This window comes from Polyergus mexicanus, unplaced genomic scaffold (genome assembly GCF_030449975.1).
Source record: "Polyergus mexicanus isolate NDT 795.1 unplaced genomic scaffold, iyPolMexi1.0 SCAF_27, whole genome shotgun sequence".
Classification (NCBI taxonomy): domain Eukaryota; kingdom Metazoa; phylum Arthropoda; class Insecta; order Hymenoptera; family Formicidae; genus Polyergus; species Polyergus mexicanus.
Genome location: NW_027223347.1, coordinates 2,883,516 through 2,899,637, shown reverse-complemented (window position 1 = coordinate 2,899,637; position 16,122 = coordinate 2,883,516). Strand labels below are relative to the sequence as shown.

The following is a 16,122-nucleotide window of genomic DNA, read 5'->3' as shown; positions in this document are numbered from 1 at the left end:
AAAAGAATTTTTTAAAAGAGCATTAGAGTATTATATATTAATATCAAGAGTTTTTTTTCTTAAATTAATTGATTAAAAGTTATGAAATTAAATATAAATTCGAGTTTAGAAATATTAATTTTGTTTGGCAAATATATTAATATCGATGTCTTTTTTTTCTTTATATTTTCAATTATGTTTTTTTCTCCGGGATTATAGAGTGAGAGTTCTACGGACTGTCTTGTATATGCATGATGCATACGACATGCTATACATTGCAATTAAATCTGCAATGGCAATTATTTCTAATCCTCTTTAACGAATAATTAAAACTTAATCCGAACGACATAAAAAGATAATAAGCAACATAGCTTCATTAATCGTAAAAAAAAATATATATATATATATATATATATACAGGGTGGGGCATTTATATTGAGATACGTAAATATCTAAAAAATAAAGCAAGATAGAAAGAAATGTTTCAGACAAAAGTTGTTCGGTTCTAAGAGTATATGTTCTATTATGCGCATATGTTAAAAAACTGAAAAATTTTATTGGAATTATAATTTTATCAAATTTTTTTAGGTATATTATAGATAATGAATAAGATTATTGAGATAAAATGAGATAATTGCCAACCAGAGGAATCAAAGATTTAATTAATCTTTCCTTCTTCGCTCTTTCATATTTGCAATAATATGAATTTATTTCACTTTTCTACATCATAAGAAAGCACACGAGTATTCAAAAAGTAGCATAAAAGACGCCTAATTATTGCGATTTATTATCCGAGAATTGCACGATAGCTTGTATTTAATTTAGAACACGATAACTTTAATATTTTTGAAAGCAGAGCAATGAGAGAGAGAGAGAGAGAGAGAGAGAGAATGAGTGAAAGAAAAAAGGAAGGACTGTGGAGAAGAAAAGAGGAATACAGTAGGCAACTCTTTAATGACCTCTCGAGGTTATTTCAATAGAGTACGACTCTGTCTACCGTTGCATCATCGCTATATACCGGGTGTACTACTAATGATAACTGCTAATAATAAGTTTTTTCATAAATTTATAGATATATATAATTTTACCTCAGCGAAGATATGATGCTTTTTTATCTTCTTTTTTAAATTCTTATATATATATATATAGCTACTTTTATAATTTTTGTTTTATGAAAGCTATTATTTTCTTTTGTACATATTATTATTACATAAAAATGTTGATATATTTATCATGTAATTATAAAATTATAATTTTTTTTATCGTTATTCTTATAATCTTTATTTTAAGTAAAAACGATAACCCCAGAGAGATGCAGGAAATCCTAATTAATCCTAATAAGCCTACATATTGTCGGTAATATTCGGCGAGATTAGATAATTGGCAAAGGAACTCATTGTCAGTAATACACGTTGCGTGATATGCTTTTCTTTCATTATTCTTAAAAAAAAAAAAAAAAAAAAAAATTCAGGGTATTCCGCTATTACGGTATGTTAATAATAAAACATATAATGAAATTGTGTTGCGAAAATCGTCAAAGAATTTCAGAAATTTTGAACAAGAAATCTATATGTTGTGTATATGTATATGTATTGAATGTGTGTGCGTGTTTTATGTGTATTTCTGTAAATAAATTTTGAAATCATTATTATTTTATATTTTATATTTTTCTGTATATATATATATTTTTTTTTTTGCAGAGAGATGTGAACAATGATCTTTAAGAATTCGATCAAAAAGACGAATATTTCTTGTTTAATGCTCCTTGGAAAAAAATAATTTATAATTGTATATGTATATAGATAGGTTCTCTTTTTTTATATTCTTTATTCATTAATACAGGAAAAATAATAAGAAAAGTAAATGAAAGATAATTAGAAAAATAATATTTTTGCATTTCTTTTCTTGGAAAAAAATTAAGTTTTTCAATTATTCTCATTATTTTTTCCGTATAAATGACCAGAGAATATTAATAGAAAGAGAACACATTATATATATGAATATATTTTATATATAATAATTATATATATTTATTTCTGATTATATATGAACTATTTTTACACGTATTTCTAATCAAACTTTAAATTATAACAAATAGAAAGTTTTAAGTTTTAAGTTTCTTTCTGTACTTCGATTATTTAAGTTTTAAGTTTTAATATTAATTAATCTTTTCCGTTTTAATATTCATATTATATTTTATATTATGCATTATGTATTTTATTTGCAGAAGGTGTTGAGGGACGATTCTTGAAGCTTTATAAGAATGGAAAGATTAAGTTCTGTCCTGTTCCTAAGTACTAGTGCCGCAGGAGTGATTAGGCTGGGCAAGACATTACCATATCTCCTGCTGCTCAAGTGCTTATCAATAGGTCGGGACACGTGTCAACTTTTGTTTATGGTATAAAGCGAAGGAAGAATTTCGAAGATTTTTGTTTCGTTTCATTTTATATTGAAAACGTGATACAGCACATTTTTAATAAAAATATTTTTCCTCACAGAGCCTAAAATATAAAATATTCTTTTGTTATATAATAATAATAATAATGTGTGATTTAATTTTAATAATATAATGATTATAGAATAATTATAATAATAATTGTAATAATGATAATTACTATATAATAATATATATCATGATATTATTATATTATCTATAAGTACGCGTGCATACATACCTATATATATATACATACACACAGAAATACACACACACACACACATAAATACATATGATTTTTATATTATATAATATAAATATTTAATAAATGTTAAATTATAATTAATATCTATGTATATATTTATGTGTATACGTAATATCTATGTTATAATAATAGAATATATTGCGTGAACTTATTATATCAATAAAAATGTCAAATATTTAATGTAAAATCCATATTTGTACAATATATATTTTATATTATATATAATTGTAAAAACAATGTATTATTCTACAATGAAATCTCTTTATTATTAATACATTGAAAATAAATTCTTTCTCTATCCTAGAACCTCCTTTCAATCTCTATATACTTTTATGATTATTTATATCAATGTAGTTTACATTTCGCCAACTAAACTTGCAGGATGGTAATATTAAATATTCAATGATACAATTATGGCATGTATTACAAGAGAAATTTTAAATTTTATGATAATCCAGCAAGATAATCAAATAAATTTAAATCACATTGGTAGGCACAAATTGTTGATTAATTTACAAAGCAACCATATTAGAATTTAAAAATCTATAATTATATTACATACAAAAATTAAATTGTTACAAATTTGTATGAGGGGTGGTCACCCTCTAAGTTAATAAACAATAAAGTTAATCAGAGTTGGAGAAAATAGCGGAAGTCATAGGACCTATTTTGTCAATATGTCAACGTTGATTTGTTGGTTCGAAAAGTAAAAACTATAATCATGTTCGAATGATACTGGTTTTCTCTATTGAGCGCGATCATTGAGATTGAAAATTGAAGATTGACATTTGATCAATCAGGACAAAGAAAATTTATCCTTTTTATTCTGATTAGCCACAAATTCTAATTTTTAATCTTCAATTTTCAATGCGTAGTCTGGGAGCCTATAAACCGTATCGGACTATATGCATTGAGATTGAAATTTGACCAATCAGGACAAGAGAATTTTAGTTCCTTTTATCCTGATTGGTCAAATTTCAATCTTTAATATGTAGTCTGATACGGGCTTATCAGACTACGCATTGAAGATTGAGATTGAAGATTGAAATTTGACCAATCAAAATAAAGAAATTTTAGTCCCTTTTGTTCTGATTAGTCAAATTCCAATCTTTAATCTTCGATCTCAATCTTCAATGCGTAGTCTGATACGGGCTTTAGGCCGATATTACATTTGTACGACAAACTTTTTAAGCGCATTGATTAGCTAATTTCTAGAGACTCGAGAAATTTTCTATTTTGCAGCCAATCAGTATGCTTAAAAAGTTTGTCGTACGACAAATGTAATATCGGCCTTATATAGCTTTTAATAAGTTCCCAAAGTATCGATCTTGTAACTTTTTCCCTAGGGTGGAAACGTGAAAAGTGAAAAATATTAGCATTGAAATCAATAGCAAAATTTTTCACTTTTCCGCTCTAGGGAAAAAATTACACGATTGATATCCTGGTTTGATCGACCCACGATTGATTAACGACGTTATTGCATCGTCTCTCCCAATAAAAGACGAATTCATGGTAAAATAATGATTAGTTAATCCGGGATGAATTAAAACTCGTTCATTCGAAAACGCTAATATATAAAGCTTGAAAAGTACGTAGGAGAAGAGAGAAAAAACATAACTCGTAGTTCCATCTCATTTCAACAAAGGAAGATGACAGATGCGTTCGGTGCGCACAGTATGCGCGTTTTAGGGTTTTTCAATTGTCACCAAATAAAATGTAGGAAAAAATTTCGAGACGTTTGGTAAACCTGACCACCCATATCCGTTTCTCCGTGATCCTAGTGCGTCAGTCGCGTTTTGCGGTGTACTCTTCCGTTCGCGCAGAGACCTTGTCTGCGTATCTCTACCTGTGTATGTGACGTTTTTTTTTCCACAGATTTGTTCGCACTAGCTGCAACATGTTTACCTGGCTGGATCGCCGCCACCGCAATTACCATCAGCCCGCCGTTGATTCTACTATGATACCCAGGTCGCCTTATCAGCGACGTTAATTCTCAGGTACGTGGACTATACTCGGCGCCGAGTGCTGCGACACCCCGCCAAGGGCAGGCGGCGGCGCGCCCTGACGAGTCTGTTTACGTAGTAATGGCGAACGTTCTTCCCTCGTCGGCGCCACCGTTGGCGCCCCGACACCGTCATCGCGATGCTAATCCTTCCTTGCTCCTGTTCTCTCTTTTTTTTTTTCGAAGAGGATCACAAGATTCTGCCGGAAGAGAAGAAAAAATTATTTCGGTATTTTAAATTCTATCCCTCAAATTAGATATATAATTATCAAAAAATTATATTCTTAATTTTTTTTATTTTTGAGGAAAATCTATGTTTTGGTTGATAAGACTTCAACTTTGTTACTAATATTTCAACTATGTTACTAATATTTTAACAAAGTATTTTCTAATTGCTATATAATCTTAAGAGAAGGAAAGTGTTTTGTAGTTGAGACATTTATTTTATGTATTATACTTTTTTGTTTCATCAAGAATCAATATTCTAATTTATATACAAGAATTGAAGTCTTAGTTATACTATACATATAAATATTTTTAGATAACTTTTGCACGATTAGATTTTTTATATAATATAATATAATAAATTTTATATAAAACATTGTATATATATATATATATAATATTTTTTAAATATTTTTGTTAGATTGGTATAGAGTAAACCAGGTGGAGAGAGAGATAGGAAGAAAGGAAAGGGAGAGGGAGAGAGAGAGGTGCCATGGATGATGAAGCACGTCTTGAAGGTGAGGAGGAAATGGAGTTGGATGAAGCTTCCGAAGGCGAAGATGAGGACGAAGAGACTACAGGGATACCAGTATCTCCAGCCAATTCGGACCAATTGCTTGGGCAATCTACTCCAACAACACCTGGTAACAGTTAGTAACTACAATTTAACAGTTTTAAAATTGTTTTATTCTTTTTTGTTATTTTTAGGAATATAATAAGATTTATTAATTACAATATTTATTAAAATAATATAAAGTTTATTACATAAAATCAATTAAATAAAAGTATTAAACTTTACAGATAAGAGAAAAAGGATGTAAAGATTGTAACAAAAATTGAAAGTCTGGTTAAAAAACCAAAAAATTTTAGTAATTTAGAAATAAATTATTAATTTCAATATTAATAAAATAAGCTATTTTTAAATTTTATTATAATGTCTTTCTTTAAGTTTAAGCTATGTTTCATTAAAAAATTTTTTAGATTAAATTTATAATTATATGTTTAATTAAAATTTATAAAATCTTAAATCATATCTACAAAACAATTTTAAATAATTTTATAATATATATATAGAATATGTATAATTGTGGGATTTAATTGTTCATATTTATTTATGTTATATTTATTAATAAAAACACAGGAGCTTACATTTTAATTTTTTAATGAGAAGCAATATTTAATATTAAATATTTGTATGTTTAATTTTTTCTTTTTAAACATTTCTTTTTTCCTTTCTTTCTTTCTCTCTCTTTTGTAATATTTTTATTTATAATATTTTTTTGTTCAAACTTATTTATATTGGTATTTATTCATTTTTTCTTTTCTTTTATTAGTCACACCGGATGAAGCTTTCCATGATCCATTGCGATATCAAAAATTCTCATTGCCTGGTGGAAAGCCTTTGAACATTCGTCGTGGACCTGGCAGGCCCCGAAAAGAACGACCTCTCGGTATTACTCGTGGAGGAGCTAACAGAAGATCTTTTGGAAGGGGTAGTACCAGAGGCAAAGGGTTTGTTTAATAATATGTTATTACTATCGATTATGACTCTGTGTGTGTATTAATTATATAGTTTTAGTAAGAACACACACACACACACACACACACATATATATATATATACAGGGTGTAACAGAGCGCCTGTATCAGCAGTTTTTTGAGGAAACAACGCATTTTTGTGAAAAATGTTTCATGCAAAGGTTGTAGAGCTCTAAGTGGCGCATTATATAATAATATTAATATGACCTTGAATAGCACTGTCAAGGTCATATAAAAATCACTGAATTTTTTAAATGGATTTTAATGGCCAGACTTTACTCAATAACAATTCCTTTATTAAGCATTATAAAAAAGAATGGTTTTCTCTCTCTCTCTCAGGACTTTTCGACTCAGTTTGATCCAATCTACCTTCATCTTTCGTTTGGTCACTCACTTGTTGGACACTCTATATATATATAATGTTTTATAATATATATTTTTGCATTTTATATTTTGTATTCAGACTAGGATATGCAAGAGGTATACCGCGTCGTACCAAAAGCAAAGATGATGATACACATTCAGAATCGCCAAGTCCTTTACGTACCAGCGGGATGGACGACGCCACTATGGACGGTGGCGAATCGGGAGGAAACACAGGTGATAGATCGATGCCAGCACCTGAGGAGCCCCCTTATTTTCCTGAACAATGGTAAAAATCTACTTAATCTTTTTTAACTATTTTAAAGTTCAAGTAATAATTATATATTGTTCTAAAAATTGAAATCTTTACAATTATTTGTATATGTATTTGTATTGTATTTGTATTGTATTAAAAAAAAAAGCGTTCTTTATTAATATTTTGCAATATAATCATCCTTCAATATAAATTACATACAAAAGAATTAAAAAAAAAGGAAAATTTAATGTAAATTTAAATATTTTTTAATTATTATTTAAATTAGAATTATAAATATATTTCTAGGCCGGGCAAAGCATGCGCATTATGCAATTTAGGCGAGAGGAGTCAGCTGGGCCAAGGTGAACTTTTGCGCCTAACGTGTCCACCGGGCTTTACTCCTGAAAAATCAACAAACCGCGATGAAACAACTACTGATCGATGTCTTATTGATATTACTGTCTCTGGAGATAAAAGTCCGCGTGCGGCTGGACCTGGAGCTGCTGTTACCTGCCGTAGACAGAAGAGCCTAGCTAAATGCAGGTAAGAATTATATTATGCTATATTAATGTTAAATATCTATAAAATAATGTATATAGATTATCTATATATATTATATTTTATATTAAAAATTGTGTATGTAATATATGTTATCTTTAATATTAAAAATTGTATAAGAAAGCAATATTGTAGTCACTTATAAAAAATCTACCAGGGAAATTAAAATTTAAAAGTTTATATTTACATATTATTATTATTATTATTATTATTATTATTATTATTATTATTATTATTTTATAGGAATACTAGTCTAACAAATTTTACGGAGCCGGTGGAAGAACTGACAATCGTGGGCTATTCGGAGGAGCCAGAAGTTGGAGCTCTATTTGAACCGTTAACCGGCCATTACTACGTTCATCAATCGTGCATTATTTGGTCAAGTAACAGTCAAGATTTGGCACCAGAATTGACTTGTCGCGCCGTTTTGCAAGCTTCTTGCAAACGTTGCGCTTATTGCTCGCACTATGGTGCTGGAATTCCTTGCAAAGTAAGTTGTAACTTAGCCATTATTATATCATCATTAATAAGTTCTTAATATGAAATATAAAAGATTTTATAATAGAAATAAAAAAGAATACAAATATAATTATATTTATAAATAATATAGTAGTATAATTTTTTAAGTATTTATAATAGTATAATTATATTTATAAAAAATTACATATACAGGATGGGCCCAAATGTTCCAGCCAAACTTTAGGATTTTATAGAAAATTTAATTCTGAACAAAAAGTTACCTATATAAATATGGATTGAAAAATGTTTCTTTAAAAAGTTATCACTCAAAAGGAAAATAAAACTTAATAAATTTCTTGGAAAAAATAAAAAAAAATAAAGAATAACAATCTTTCTTTCATAGCTAGGCCATAACAGCATGAATGAAGAGTATTTTTAAAAAGCTCTATTGTCGATAGCTGAAAAAATATTTTTTTGTACATTTAAAACTGGTTATCTCAAAACCTATGGAACATACTATAATTATTTTGATTTCATTTGAAAGATAATTTTCTACAACTTTTGTTTGGATACTTTTTGTTAAAAAACGCATTTTTTCTCTGATATTTGTAAAAATATATAAAATAATTGTGATTTCAGAGGTTTTTGGGCGTTAACTTTTTAAGGAAGCATTTTTCGACCCATGTTTATAAGAAACTTTTTGTTCAGAATTAAATTTTCTATAAAATCTCAAAGTATGACCGGAACATTTGGGCCTGTATATATATATATATATATATATATATATATATATATATATAAAAGTAAATAATTATAATTATAAAGATTAAAATTAAAAATTTAATGATTTTTTTCTTATCTTATTTCAAAATATTTACATTACACATAATTACAATTTCATGATTATAATCGACTGCGACATTCAACAGGTGGCATCGTGCAATCGTTATTTCCATTTCCCGTGTGCCGCAGCCAATAGTTGCTTTCAGGATACCAAAAGTCTGACTCTTTTCTGCAGCCAGCATCTTGGCCAAGTCCCGCTCTTGCGTAAGTTTCTCATTGCTAAACAGTGTCAATAAAAATCCCATTCTTAGATTTTTATCATTCAATCTTTAAATATAAGTAAAAAAAGAAAAAGCAATTATTATAATGATATTATAATAAAAAGCAGAACAATTTTATCGTTATGTATAAATAAAAAATTATTTAAATTAATATGTACACACACAGGCATCTTTTGCTATTCTAATATCGTCGAGCATTTTCTCTATCCTATAACTTTTTTTAATCTCTATTTTTACCACTCTAAAGATTTATTTAAATATATTTGAATACCTGTAAAATGAAAATATCTCGTGCTTTTTTATTTACTTTTTTACTCTAACATCAAATGTGAATAATGGAATAGCAGCATAATAAGAAAGAGAACAGCATAATAAGAGAATCAAATTTACAAAAAAAAAAAATGTATATATATATACATATATATATATATATATATAATAGTTTTGTAGTTATTAATCTGTCATCCAGCTAAAATTTAGAAAATATAAGAATGCAAGAAACTAGAAAAAAAAGAAATTGATGGCATATAAATAAAATTTATATATATATACATATATATATATGTACATATTTATATATGTATATATAAAGAAATTTTAAAAAATCTTGCATTTGCAGTGAATGGGGAAGTGACTTGTGTGCAATGTTATGGAATGGGCGATGTATCAAATTTAGTGATGTGCTCTGTATGCGGCCAGCATTACCATGGCAGTTGTGTGGGCTTAGCGTTGTTACCTGGAGTACGTGCTGGATGGCAGTGTGTGTCTTGCCGCGTGTGTCAAGTCTGTCGACAACCCGAGGATGTTTCTAAGGTTACAAAAAAGTTATAAGAAGTTTTAAAAAAATCAACATACGCTCAAGTTTTTTAAAATTATAGATTAAAATTATCATATGATAATTTATAGAAAATTTCAATTACGACTATGATATAAATAAATTTAATTTGTGAAAGAATAGTAATTAAACAATAGTACGATTGTTTTTATTTTTTTAATATTGAATGTGTTTATTATAGTAAAATTATTGATAGAAAAATAATTGTTGAAAGTTACAGTTTAAATATCTCAAATTAAAATATTTAATTTATTAAATAGATATATAAAATAAAAGTTTAATATGTGTGCTTTTTATATGCTAATATGCTTTTAAAAATTATAATTTCTTTAAAATTTTTAATTAATATTAAAATATTATCAAATTGGTAATTAAAGAAATTTTGAAAAATTTACTGAAAAGTTTGTTCTTTTTTCTAAAGAAATTGATATTAGAATTGTCTTAATATTAAAATTATTTAATAAATAAATTATTTTATTATTCAATTAATAAAATAAAGATTAAATAAATATAAAGAAATTTATTATTTTTTAAGAATTTTATTTACTTGTTTTATTATCTAATAAATTAAAATGATTAACTTAATTTTTTATATTAAACTAATTTTACAATATGTAGCAATTATTTAAAGATTTCAATACTTGGTTTTTAGTTGACTATTAAATTTCTTAGAGGGGAATTGTTATAATATTTTCAAGTTTATTTTTAATGTGTACACATACAATTGTAATTGTATATGATTATAATTCTTTTGTATAATTCTATTTTATATATGTATATATATACTGTATATATATATATATATATATATATATATATATATATATATATTAAGATTTTTATAATATAATTTTTACAATAGGTGATGCTATGTGAACGATGCGACAAAGCTTATCATCCCGGCTGCCTGCGACCAATCGTTACTTCCATTCCGAAATATGGCTGGAAATGCAAGTGTTGTCGCGTGTGCACCGATTGCGGTTCGCGAACTCCTGGAGCTGGTCTATCTTCCAGATGGCATTCTCATTATACTGTCTGTGATTCGTGCTACCAGCAGCGCAATAAAGGATTTTCCTGTCCGCTCTGTAGAAAGGCATATAGGTAATTGGAATATCTTAATTATTTTTTTAAATATATATATTACACACATTACAAAAATTTTGATAAATAATATAATCATATATAAAAATATTTTCAGATAATATGTCTTGAGATATATATATATATAATTGAGAACTATTATATAAATAATAGATGCATTTATTTAATATATTATAATTTTAAGAAATATTAATCAAATTAAATAAACTTGTTAAATATAATCGACGATTAATCTTCTAAATTTTTGTATATAATTATCATAATTTATGGATTTCTTTTATGATATGATGTAATTTTATTGATATGATGTAATTTTATTGGTGCAGCTATGGGCGCAGTTCAGTTGACGCTATAAAACTAAATATGTCAATGCGTTTGAAGCGCGATTTTAATCGGCTTACTTTGACCCAGAAATTAATTACAGTGTTTCAAAAATTATTGAGATAGGTATACTGAGATAGGTAAGCGGTCGCGCAATAACACTGCGCGTGATATTTGATGATACTAGTCCACATCTTTTAAATAAAATCTAAAAGAAAACAAAAGAAAGAAAGCAAAAAAAAAATTACGTATTGTTAGATATCAAGGTAGATACGCAATGCTGTCGCATGATCAGATCTATCTTACAAGCGGTTTGAACAGAAATGCATTCAAGGATACAGATTTCTTGATACAAATTGATTCTCTTCGTAAGACCTACTATTCTCTGAAGTATATCTGATGGTTCTGAAATACTCTGTATATTCATGTTACATTAAGATATCGATTATTATTTTTTTTTCTTACTCGGAGATATTAAATAAATGTACTTTAATGTCATCATATTTAATTGTTATTTGCTCTTTGCAGAGCCGCGGCATATCGTGAGATGGTACAATGTTATTCATGCAAGAAGTTCGTTCATGGTACATGTGATCCCGAAGCCGATCCACTCATTTACCAGCAGCGCAAAGAGGCAAAACCCGATTACGAATACATCTGCCTGCACTGTAAGAACATTGCCATAGTAGCCAGACGAAAGGATAGTATAGACGAAGGCGATTTAAGTCTAAGTGCTTCTCAAGAAAGCCTCGACGGTGAATTCTCTGAATTAGATTATCAAGGTGGTAGTTCTGAAGAAGCGCTTTATTCGGTCGGATTAGGGAAAGGAAAACCATTTTGTGCCACAAAAATCGCAAAGAAAAGATTGGGAATTAGTGCTGGGATTCTTGGTAGGCCCAAAGGCATGGGTAAGTTGGGCTACCAAAAAAGGCAGAAAATGACAGAATTTGGTAGGAAGAGAGGACCAAAAGCGAAAATGAGGGGAATCTTTGGACTGCCCGAAATGGGCATGCAGGTATGTGCAATAGTTGAAGAAGTTTGTAATATTATATATATTTATATATAAATGAAAATATTGAAAATTTCATGAATTTTATACTTTATTTTACATTGAGTTTTGTAGTTTCTTAGTTGATAAAAGTATTTTATTATTGATAGAAAATTGATTTATTAATAAATATTATTTTATTTTGTATTTCTTTTTTTCCCCTTCTCAAATTTATTAAATATAAAACATTTTTGCACACATTCAGTATATCCAATATTATTACTGCACACACACATTACAATTTATTCAATTCTAGAGAATTGTTCTTTATTATTATTTTATTAATATTAGAATTTTCTACACAAATTTTACTAACAAAATAGATTAAGAGTAATAGCAAAATTTTTTAATAGTATAATTATAAAGCGTTTTAAATATTGTTTTATAATAGTAAAATTTAATGAACTGAATTATGAATAACAAAATGTAATATTGAATTTTTAATTTCTAATTTATTATAACAAACATATATATTTAGTTATATAATAAATATATATATACATATATATATATATATATTTATATATATTAGTTTATATCTATAAGTAAATAATAAACTAATTTCTCTCTCTTTTTTTAACTTGGTTATAGAGTCCAGTACTAGATTCTTCCACATCAAAAGAGGAAGAGCCTGGAGGGGAGAACAAATTAATTCTCTGCTCTGCTAAGGATAAATTTGTTCTAACTCAGGATATCTGTGTGATGTGCGGTGCGATCGGTATCGATCAAGAAGGTTGTCTAATTGCGTGCGCACAATGCGGCCAGTGTTATCATCCCTACTGCGCTAGTGTCAAAGTGACCAAAGTCATTTTGCAAAAGGGCTGGCGGTGCCTTGATTGCACTGTTTGTGAAGGTATTGAAAAATTAATTAAAATACATTAATTAATAAATGACAATAATTAAATTATAGATGTTTAATGTTAAATTTTAATGTTTTTAACGAAAATATGGATACTTCATATATTGATCAATACAAAAATTAAGACTATTAATGTAATTAAAATAATAAAAAATTAAAAAAATTTATATAATCTTATTCTAAGAATGCTAAAAAGTATAAACTTGTGATATATGTAGCTTTTGTATGTTTTGAAACTGTTACATTGCCACTTGACATGGCATAAATATTTATAGGTTTTCTCATATCACATCAGCATGTGAATGGACAATATAGCTTCTCTTATGATTAATATGTATGCGATAAATCTGAATATTATTCAAACTACTATTATCCAAACTAATCCAAATTGATATCCAAATTGCCCAATTTTTTTCGTCTTATTAATAATTTAAAGTTAATTTTTCTCTTAAATCTTAAAGAGATAGAGCGTAATGGTGGCATTTAAAAAAATTTTTAAGTTAAATCTATCACAAGCATTCTAATATTTATTTTCTGTTTCTAAGGTTGTGGCGAGCGAAATGATGAAGCTCGATTAATCCTTTGTGACGATTGCGACATCAGCTATCATATTTATTGCATTGATCCGCCTTTGGATCATGTACCACATGGCACCTGGAAGTGCAAATGGTGCGCGCAATGCCAAACTTGCGGCTCCAACGATCCTGGTTTTAATTCATCCTGGCAGAAAAGTTACACTCAGTGCGGACCCTGCGCTTCCCATACTGCTTGTATAGCGTGTCAAGAAGCTTATCAGGAAGGCGATCTCATTATTCAATGTGTACAATGCGAAAGATGGCTCCATTGTAGTTGCGATTCGATTAAAAATGAAATGGAGGCTGAACGTTGCGCCGAAGAAGGTTACGTTTGTCTCCTTTGTCGTCCTAGAGATGTTCCTCCTCCTCATCTTCTTTCAAAACCTCCTCCAAAATTTATTAGATCGTCACCTCCGCCGCAAAATCGAAGTCCGGAATTGTTTAAATCTTCTTCGCAGCCATATCTTTTAGATGGAGTTTATCTTTCTGAAGCTGGAATGAATCATATTAAATCTTTAACCGCCGAACATCAGCAAACAAGAAAAAAGAGAAGAAAAATGCTTCCACTGGTAGATAAAGAGGCAGATATTATGGCGACTATTGAATCTGTTGTTGCTGGAGGAAGTTTGGACAATTCTTTGGAAGAAAATAACAAGTTGGAGCTGATGGATGTTAAAGATGAACCAGAAACAGTGTTGAAGGAGGGTATGGTATGGAACCAGCCTCCTCCTGAAGGCTTCAGCATCTGCACTTCAGAAAATGGACTTCCTGTTTTGCGAAGAAAACGTCAAAGAAATTTGCAAAAATTGGGAATTGGAGGATTTATTGTAAGATTGAGAGGTACTAGAAAGGACAAAGAAGAAGAAGGAGACGTTGAAAAGTCTGGAGAGTCTTCAATGGGAGTGGGAATGGGAGATGATAAACCCCGAAGAAAACCTCAAAGGAGGAAGCCAAAGACGAAGCTGGCAGAATGTTTTCCTCTTTACATGCAAGAAGCGTTTTTTGGGAAAGATTTGATGGACACAACAAAAGAGAAGGATCTTGAAAGCAGCAGTGAGTCCGAAGAAGAACACAAAACTCCTGGAAATGCTAATACAATTCAGTTATCTCAAGATGTATTAAAAGCAATGGAACAAGTTAATAGAGCAAAACAAGAAAAAGAAGACGAAAAGGGTCAAGAGCAAATCAAACGAGAAGAAATTGTAGAGGATGATGGTAGTGATACTGAAGCACTTGGTGATATTTTACCGATTTCCGGGGATTTATTGGACAGCGATCTGGTGAATACAATAATGAATGAAAATGACGAAGATTTGGCAAAAGCTAGTGAAGCATTGGATGAATTGGATGATACTCAAGGTGGAAATAAGGATGAACTGACAGATATTTTGAGTCCACATTTTAATTTAGAATCAATGGTCAGAGATACTGGTAAGATCTTATAAACAAAGATTATGTGAATATTATTAAAATAATATATTATATTAACCATTACATTAGTTTATATATATTAAAATGTGTGTATATGCATGCATAATTTAAATTTATGTTATATTAACATTATTATTATTACTATTATTATTATTATTATTATTATTAAAAATTAAAACGTGGTCAAATATAATAATTAAATGTTATTTGTTATTTTTTTTAAGGATTACCAAATATGGATAGTAAAGATATCGAAGAGATATTTAAGGGTGTTATGACTGATGAATCTCAAGAATCTCAAGAATCATCTGTATTTTCTGTCCAAGCTCAAACTTCACACCCTTCTTCGTCTACTACTCCTCTAGTGTCACCCTCCCCCCATCCTGGTAAGTACATAATACTGAACATATTAATAATTAATGAAAATTAAATCTGCTTTAATTTACATCGTTAAAATAGAATAAAAATAAGAATAATGACAAAGTGCAATTGCTAACAAAAACAGTTGAAATTAAATTATATGTATAATAATTAACGATAATATAAAGCGAATTTATGTAATTTGTGTCAAAATATATTCAAGTATATGAACTTAATCCATTTTTTAAAAATATATATATAGATAATTTTTTAACATGGTTTTGTTGTAATAGCAGATAATAAAAACACTAGAATAAAAATCAAATTATCTGTTTATACTATTTATATCTAAAACTTATTATTTTCTAAGGAAAATTAATAAAAAAGATTAGAAAACAATTATTTTAAATATTATTTTTAAGATTAGAACATTAGAAGTATGAAA

At 28.3% G+C, this 16,122-nt stretch overlaps 1 protein-coding gene across 1 annotated transcript in view; it reads left to right on the top strand.

Moving 5' to 3' along the window:
* Positions 1-4,487: 4,487 nt before the first annotated feature.
* Positions 4,488-16,122, top strand: part of LOC138943492 (histone-lysine N-methyltransferase 2D) — a 42,194-nt gene continuing 30,559 nt past the window's right edge. Inside the window, 13 exon segments of the mRNA XM_070314341.1 lie at positions 4,488-4,678; positions 5,330-5,558; positions 6,243-6,420; positions 6,911-7,099; positions 7,373-7,609; positions 7,868-8,114; positions 9,013-9,130; positions 9,767-9,960; positions 10,845-11,083; positions 11,933-12,419; positions 13,044-13,305; positions 13,857-15,317; positions 15,542-15,703. Coding sequence (XP_070170442.1) covers positions 5,402-5,558; positions 6,243-6,420; positions 6,911-7,099; positions 7,373-7,609; positions 7,868-8,114; positions 9,013-9,130; positions 9,767-9,960; positions 10,845-11,083; positions 11,933-12,419; positions 13,044-13,305; positions 13,857-15,317; positions 15,542-15,703 — 3,931 coding nt within the window. The 5' untranslated portion in view covers positions 4,488-4,678; positions 5,330-5,401.